This window comes from Marmota monax, unplaced genomic scaffold (genome assembly GCF_021218885.2).
Source record: "Marmota monax isolate L192 unplaced genomic scaffold, Marmota_monax_Labrador192_F-V1.1 WCK01_AAM20220418_F8-fsc00020, whole genome shotgun sequence".
NCBI lineage: Eukaryota > Metazoa > Chordata > Mammalia > Rodentia > Sciuridae > Marmota > Marmota monax.
Window position 1 is genome coordinate 39,993 of NW_026692912.1, and position 8,971 is coordinate 48,963.

The window sequence follows — 8,971 nt, forward strand, 5'->3', positions numbered from 1 at the left end:
TACTAAAGGCATATTAAATCGTAGTTCTATTTTTTGTATTTTGAGTTATCTCTATAATTATTTCCATAGAGACTGTATTAATTTACATCCCCACCAAAAAGGTACACGGGACATTTTTTTCCACCTCCTCCCCAGCATTTATTGTTATTTGTATTTTTTACAATTTCCATCATGAGGAGGGTTAATGGAATTATAATGTAGTTTTAATTTACATTTCCCTGAGACTTAAAGGTGCTGAATGTTTTTTTCAAATGATTATTGGCTATTTGTACTTCTTTTATTGTAGTGTCTGTTCAGTTCATTTGCCTATTTATTGCATGGGTCAGTGGAGATGGTTAATTTTTTTGGATACTTTATATATTCTATGCAGAGAATGTTAATCCTTTGGTGGAAGAGTAGCTAGCAAAGACTATCCCCCATTCTATAGGCTGTCTCTTCACTCTGTTGTTTCTGTCACTGTGCAGAAGCTTTCTAATTTGATGCTATTCCATTTATCAATTCTTGCTTTTAATTCCTGAGTTATAGGAGTCCTATTCAGGAAGTCATTGCCTGTGTATCTTGATGGTTTCACCTATGTTTTTTTCTCTTAATTTCAAAGTTCATTTCTTACACTTAGATCTTCAATCCATTCTGACTTGACCTTTATACAGCTTGAGAGATGGGGATCTGGTTTCATTCATCTACACATCCAGTTTTTCATCCAGTTTTCCCAGCATCATTTGTTAAAGAGGCTGTGTTTTCTTAGGTTTTTGGTACCTTTGTCCAGAATCAGATGACTGTAGCTATATGGGTTTACTTCTGTGTCTTGTATACTATTCCATTAATATAAAGGCCTGTTTTTATGCCAGTACCAGGTTGTTTTGTTACTGTGGTTCTGTAGCATATCTTGAAATTGAGTATTGTGGTACTTGCAAAATTGTTCTTTTTGCTCAGGTGCACTTGGCAATTGTGGGTCCTTTACTCCTCCATATCAATTTTAGGATTGTTTTCTCTAGTTCTTTGAGTATATCTGTGGTATTTTGATAGGGATTGCCTTGAATGTGCAGATCATTTTTTATGTTTATTTTAACAATATTAATTTAGCATTTCCATAAGCATGGGAAGTATTTTAATCTGATAGAGTCATTATTTATTTCTTTTTTCAGTGTTTAATTTTCATTGTAGATATCTTTTACCTCACTGGGTTTATTCCTAAGGCTTTTGTTATTGTGGTTGTTATTGTTTTTTGTTTGTTTGTTTGTTTTGTATCAGGGATTAAACCTAGGGGCATTCCACCTCTGAGTCACATCCTCATCCCCAGTCCATTATTTATGTTTTCATTTTGTGACAGGATCTTTCTTAGTTGCTTAGAGCCTTACCAAATTGCTGAGGCAGGCTTTAACTTATGATCCTCCTACCTCAGCCTCCCAAGACACTGGAAATATAGGCACATGCCAATACAACTGGCTCTTAGGAATTTTTGTTTGTTTTATTTTGCTTTGTTTGAAATTATTATGAATGGAATTATTTTCCTGAATTTCTTTCTCAGTGGGTACATTACTGGTGCATAGAAATCCATTTATTTTTATGTTTATTTTTTAGCCTACTCCTTTAAATCAGATCTAGTAGCCTTGTGGTGGGTGAGGCCTTTATGGTCTTCTAAGTATAGGCTCATATTATCTGCAAACAGTGATAATTTGACTTCTTCCTTTCCTATTTGTATCTTTTTAATTTCTTTTTCTTGTTTTATTGCTCTGGCTAAAATTTCAAGAACCATATTGAATAGTAGTGGGGAAAGTGGACATCCTTGTTTCATTCCTTATTTTAGAGGAAATGATTTCACTTTTTACTTTTTTCCCATTCATTGTGATGTTAGCTTAAGATTTGTCATATATAACCTTTATGATGTTGAAGTAAGAACTTTTTCCCCAATTTCTTTGTGAAAGGGATGTTGGAATTTGCTAAATGTGTTTTCTACATCTATTAAGATGACCACGCGATTTTTGTCCTTGATTCTATTTACATAATGTAATACATTTATCTATTTGTTTATGTTGAACCATCTTTTCATTCTTATAATGAAACCAACTTCATCATAGTGTATTATCTCTTTAATATGTCTTTGAATTTAGCTTGCAGTGTATTACTTGAGAAATTGTTTTGTCTATGTTCATCAAGGATACTGGCCTGTAATTTTTTTTCCCAACTGTATCCTTATTCAGTATTAATATCAGGATGATAGTTGCTTTGTAGAATGAGTTTAAAAGCACTTCTTCCATTTCTATTTCATGGGAAAGTTTGGGAAGCATTGTTGCTTCTTCTTCTCTAAATGTCTGGTGAAGTTCAGCCATGGATTCACCCATGCTGGGCTTTTCTTTGTTGGGAGCATTTTAATTACTGCTTTAATCTTATTGCTTATTCTTAGTCTGTTCAGTTTTTCAATATCCTCTTTGTTCAATTTTGGTGGATCATATGTCCCTAGAAATGTTTTCTTTTATTCTAGACTTTCCAATTTATCAGAATATTAGTTTTCAAAAATAATCTCTAATGATATTCTGGATTTCAGATATATTTGTTGTAATATTGCCTTTTTATCTCTAATGTTATTAATGTACTCTCTTTGCTTTATTTGGCTAAAGATTTATCAATTTCATATCTTTTCAAAGAACCAACTCTTTTGTTTCATTGATCCTTCATATTGGTCTTTTAGTCTCTACTTCATTAACTTCTGATCTTTATATTCATTTCTTTCTACTTGTTTGAGAATTGGTTTGTTCTTATTTATCAGAAACCTAAATTTGCATCAATAGTTTGTTTATTTGAGATCTCTCTGATTTTTAATGTAGGCACTCATAGATATAAACTCCCATCTTAGAACTTCCTTCATTTTATCCCACAGACTTTGGTATGTTGTTTTTATTTTCATTTTATACTAGCAATTTTAAAATTTCTCTCTTTATTTTTTCAATGGCCCAAACTTCATTCAAAGATATACTGTTCAATTTCAATGTGTTTGTATTCTTTTTGTAGTTTCTCTTGCTGTTGATTTCTAGTTTCGTTTCATCTGATGAGATACAAGAAATTATGTTATTTTTTTCATATTTAATAAGACTTTCTGTATGACATATGATCTATTTTGGAGAAAGTTCCATGAGCTTATGAAAAGGATATTAGATGGAATATTCTGGAAATATCTGTTATGTCCATTCAATCTATAGGTAATTTAACTCTGCTGAATCTTCATTGATATGTGTGTGTCTGGATGATCCTACAGCTAGAGTGGAGTAATTAAGTCAACCACTATTGTTTTATTGGTGGTCTATCCATTTATTTCTAGTAGTGTTTGTTTTATGAAATGGGGTACATTGATGTTGAAGGCATAATCTTGTTGGATTGTTCCATTTACCAATATATAATGACATTCTTTCTCTTCTAACTAATTTTGTCTTGAAGTCTGCCTTGTCATATATGTGTACAGCTTCCCTTGCTTGTTTTTAGATTTCATTCACATGTAATATCATTTTCTATCTTTCACTTTCAGTGTGTGTATGTCTTTGCTAATGAGGTGTATGTATGCAACAGGCACAATATAATTGCTTCTTTAACTGAACTTTCCAGAATTAAGATCATTTACATTCAGGATTGTTATAGAGTGGTACATACTAATTCCTGTCATTTTGTTTTGATGCTAATGTTTTATTTGTTCCTAATTATCATTTGCTTATCTGCTTTTCTAGTGAGATTGTTTTCTCTTCTATACTCTTTTCATTATGTTTATCTTCCTTTTATGTTTATAGGACTGCTTTAATATCTTCTAAAATCCTGGCTTAGTTTTCATGTCCTCTAGCTTGTGCTCACCTTGAAAGGTCTTTATTTCTTCATCAATTCTGAAGGATACCTCTTCTGTATTTAGTAATCTAGATTGGCACTTACTCTAGTTCAGGGCTTAAAATATCTCATTCCATGCCCTCCTGACCTTTAGAGTTTCTTCTTAGAAATCTATTGTTATATTGATGGGTTATCCTTTATCAATAACCTGTAAGTTCTGTCTTGGACTTTTTAAAATCCTTTGTTTTTTCCAAATTGTTGATGCTTTAACTATAACAAGTTGTGAAGTAGATCCTTATTGGTCATGTTTACTTAGGGTTCTAAATCCCTTCAATATCCACTTGTCTATCTTCTTTCCAAGAGTAGAGCAATTTTGTGCTATTATTGAACTAAATAAGTTTTAGATACCATTGCCTGTATTGCTACTTCTTCATTCAGACTCATGAATCTTAAACTTGGTCTTTAAATGCTATTTCAGAGCTCTTATAAATTCTTTTCACAGTTTCTTTTCTTGATTACTGTCTAAAAGTCCTATTTCCTTCACTTCAAATATGAGCCCTAATATTCTTTCTTCTGTTTCATCAAGTCTATTGGTGAGGGTTTCCACTGATTTTTTTTTATTTGACTTACTGAGTTTTACACTTTCAAAATTTCTATTTGCTTGTTATTTCTGAATTTCAATTGAAATGCTCTTCCATATCCTCTTTTGGTTGTTTATTTGTATCTTCTTTTAATTCATTGATCATTTTTTTTCAATCGAGTTTTAAGTTCCTTGTCCAGAATTTCCTCCACTTTGATATTGAAGAATTCAGTTATTTGAGAGTTATAAACTTTTAGAGATGCCTCCTTGCCTTGTTTTTATATATTTCCTGTGTTTTTATGTTGAGATTTTCACATCTATTGGAGAGGATATCTCTTCCATTTTTATTTAGGGGTATTTTAGTGTTGCACTTTCTCTTTATGATGTGCTCTCAGATCACAATGCATATTGGTATCAAAGCACCCACTCCACCTGTTCAAAGTGCTGTGTTCAATCAGCACCACTTTGAGAGGAGAGATAAACTCCAGTGACAGTGACAGCTTAAAACAAACCATATACCAACATATGTTAAAAACAATGAAAATTATTGTCTATCATTTTACCACCCAAAGAGAAGAAATGCAAAGTAATAATATGGAATATTCTGAAAGATTAGGCAAGAAAGGAAGCAAATTAATATTAAACTACATAGAAAAAAGATGAAAAAACAAAATAGAAAAAAAAACAAAAGAGATCAAAACAAAAAAGGTGGGAGCAATTTAGAGAAGAGAGACAGAAGAAGAGTAAGAAAGAAAGTAGGAAGGGGAAAATTGAGAAAGTAAAGAAAAGAAAAATCAAATTGACGAATTTGAAAAATATATGAAAATTAGACAAAAGCATGAAATAACAAATAATGAGTATAAACAAAACAAACCAACACAGAAGACAATAGAGCAAAATTAAAAACAAACATGAAGAAGACAAATATCATCCTTAGCTACAGTTTTTAAGACAGGCAACTCTCAGGGACTTTGGTTTTGGAATCCATCAAGTATTATGGGTATGACAAATGCCCAAACCTCAGTGACATATCCTTTGATTGTCTCTGGGCATGGGAGCAACTGAAACCAATCAACTCTGCACTGGGGTGGGGATTTGCACATTTTTTTCCAGATCTAAATCAACAACTTCATCAAATAAACTGTGCAGAACTCAGGCTCAGAACTTATTCACACAGTTTTCACCCTGCTCTCCTCCAGTGTGGCTGGGGTGACTGTGGTAGCTCTGAAGTGGACTGGGAAGAGGCAGGTCTTGTGACTGAATAGTGGGGACTGTGTTGGGTGTTCCCAGCCCAGCAGATGGGTTCCTCCCTGGTGTGAGGAGCTGGTGGATTTTTGGTGCTCAAGAGCTTTTCCTGTGTACAAAGAAGCACTCAAGCCCAGGTGGTAGAGCATGCCACACTCTGTTTCTTTTGCTCTCCATGGCGGCTAGCAACCTTTGGCTCACAGCAACTTTATTGTATATTTTATTCATAGGGTTTCCTTCAAATTTGTTTTCTTGTGGCACACATAAACTGCAATATCCAGTGGAAATGAAGATGCAGAGATTTATATTTCCAAAGTTACAAGCTTAGGTATGACCACTACAAGATGGGTTTCCGAATGTAAATTTTAAAAAGTGAAGCATTTCTCTGCACCAGCCTGGTATGTAGTTCCAGGATCAGCAAAGTTCAAACTGATGATCTCTTCTGCACCTAATTCCCTAACAATTTTCTCAACTGTGTCTCTCTCTTTCCCTTTGTTCGACGTCTGCGCCTGCCTTGCCTCAGTGCTCCAGATGCAGGTTTGGCATGTATGAACTCTTTTGCACTCTCTGTTCCCATAATCAGAATTTCTGAGTCTCTGTTAAGTCCCTGAGGATCCAATATTAAACCTCAGAATATACCCTCAGCCACACACCTCAGTATTTGCACTTCAGCTTTTTGAATTTTACAAAATTACAGCTGGCTCCTACTTCACTATCTTAATTCATAAACATTTTTTCTTTTCTTATGATTTTGAAATTTCAGAAAACACTCTGAATTTTGATTTTTATGAATCAAAATTTAATATTTCTAACAATCTGTTAAAGATTTTCTGAACATTCAGGAAGGACAATTAATTATTAAATCTGTTAGTTTCCTGATCACTGGAAAACATGAATGTACATTTCTATATAAAAGTTAAATTATATTCATCACATATATCCATGGAATAATTTAGCAGGTGATGAGTCCAACCTAATATACACCTGCAGATAAGATGCTGGCACTCATGATATTGTGGGGGGGGGGGGAAATTAAGGTTAGGTGCTAAGAAGTTGACTAAAACAATAAAAATAGAATTTGTAAAGGCCAAAACCTTATTTAAATACATAAAAAATTCAAGAAAACTAAACAGGGATCAGAATAAGTGTACATCCTGTGAAACGGATGAAGGACAGGCAGCAGATGTTCAAATGTCATTATTCACAGTCTCCTTCACACCTTGATGGATCAACAACAGTGTGATCCAAGAAGAGAGACACCAGCAATCATAGGTGCTCTGCAGTAACAATATTCACATGGATGGAGACAGACAGAGGACCACAGGGTTTAGGGACCAGAGCATTAGATAGAAACCACAACGGATCTGAAGGGAGAAGAATGGCAAAGAGTGAAGCATCTGACTAGGTGATATGGGGTAAGATTGTAGTTCTGACACAAATATATAAACTTGCATTTTCTGATGTTGGGGGTTTTTTTTCTTGTTTTTTTTTTTTTGGAGGGGGGGTACCAGAGATTGAACTCAGGGACACTCAACCACGGAGCCACATCCCCAGCCCAATTCCGTATTTTCATTTAGACACAGGTCTCATTGAGCTGCTTAACACCTTGCTTTTGCTGAGGCTGGCTGTGAACTGGCAATCTTCCTGCCTTGGCTTCCTGATGGCTTTCCTAAGTAAGTTTTCGGTTCAGCATATATTTTACAGCAGCTTTAACATCCTTATTCCTCAAGCTATAGATGATAGGATTCAACATGGGGATCACTTCCCCATAAAACAAAGGAATAAGCTTGTCTGAAGTTCGCAACTTTTCTTCCCCATTCAGGTCTTGGGACTTGGGTTTTGCATACATAAAAAAGATGGTACCAAAGAATATGATCACCACAGTCAGATGAGCTGAGCATGTAGAAAAGGCCTTGCGTCTCCCTGTGGCTGAGTTCATTCTCAAGATGGTGTAGAGGATAAACACATAGGAGAAGAAAATGACCAGCAGTGGGAGAACCAGGAAGGCCATATTTGATATTGACATGGTGATAATATTAAGAGATATATCAGCACAAGCCAGCTTGAGGACAGCTAAGATCTCACAGGTAAAATGATTGATAACGTTTGTCCCACAGAAAGGCAGTCCCATGGCAAGAGAGGTTTGCACAGCTGAGTTGATTCCACCAGACAGCCATGATACAGAGGCCATCAGTGCACACACCCCCTTGTTCATGATGATGGGGTACCTTAGAGGGTTACAGATGGCCACATGGCGATCAAAAGCCATCATGGCAAGGAGAAAACATTCTGTGGATCCCATGGCAAATGCAAAGAACATCTGTACTGCACATCCAGAGAAGGAAATGTTTCTTTTCTTTGAGATTAAACTCACCAGTATTGAGGGAACTGAACAAGATGTGTAGCAGATATCCAGGAAGGAGAGGTTGCCCAGGAAGAAGTACATGGGAGTGTGAAGACGGGAATCAAAGATGCTTAATATGATCAGAACACCATTGCCACTGAGAATCACTAGGTACATAATTAGAACCAGAGCCGAGAAACTTATCTCAAATTTGGGGGAACCAGAGAGTCCTAGAAGAATGAATTCTCTCACAAATGTTGCATTTGTCCTATCCATATCTCAGCTTTAGGATGTCAAAGGCAGGTTGGCTTAAATTTTTTTATGGCCAAACTATAAATGTAACAAATTTCTTGAATAAACATTGTAGGATGAAAGAGAGAGTGTTTCAAAAGTGTCATTCAGTTATCTTCAACAGTGTCTGTGCCTAAACTACAATATCCTATGACAGGATACTGAGCATTCCTCTGTCCTGTCTTGAATATGTGAAGATATATCTAGAATCCCGTATCTATATGTGAAGATATATCTAGGATCAGAAGCAAATTTGGTAGCAATACTCCTATCATTGAGAACATTCCTAGTTGACTTTTCTAAAAGCCCCAGAATATTGCAAGCTATAAACCTGACTACTTCATTTCATCAAGCACAGGAAGAGAAGAGTGGAGAAAGCAAAAGACAACGAAGACTAGAATTTTAACTTCTGATCAACAGGAATTTTCACAATTTAAATCAGGTTTGATTTTTAAGCACATTTCTTAATCTACCTAAAATTCTGAATCACTTCTGAGTTAAATGTGTATTTTCATAAGGGCAACCATTACATCATAGCACACTGAACCATGTATACAGTAATGTAATATCAGTTCAAAGTTAAAGTTAATTATTGATTTCACAGAAACAATTACTCTTTCTATTTAGTCGCATGGGACACAAGCATTGTGTAGACTAACTCTGCATGTGATGGAGAATCTGTGCAAAACACTACATACTCTCTC

General features: G+C 35.0%; 1 protein-coding gene across 1 annotated transcript; it reads right to left on the reverse strand.

The window, feature by feature from the left end:
• Positions 1 to 7,301: 7,301 nt before the first annotated feature.
• On the reverse strand, positions 7,302 to 8,252 carry LOC124097287 (olfactory receptor 13C3-like). Its single transcript, XM_046451730.1, has one exon. It carries the CDS (start codon positions 8,250 to 8,252, stop codon positions 7,302 to 7,304), a length of 951 nt encoding a protein of 316 aa, XP_046307686.1.
• Positions 8,253 to 8,971: the final 719 nt, after the last annotated feature.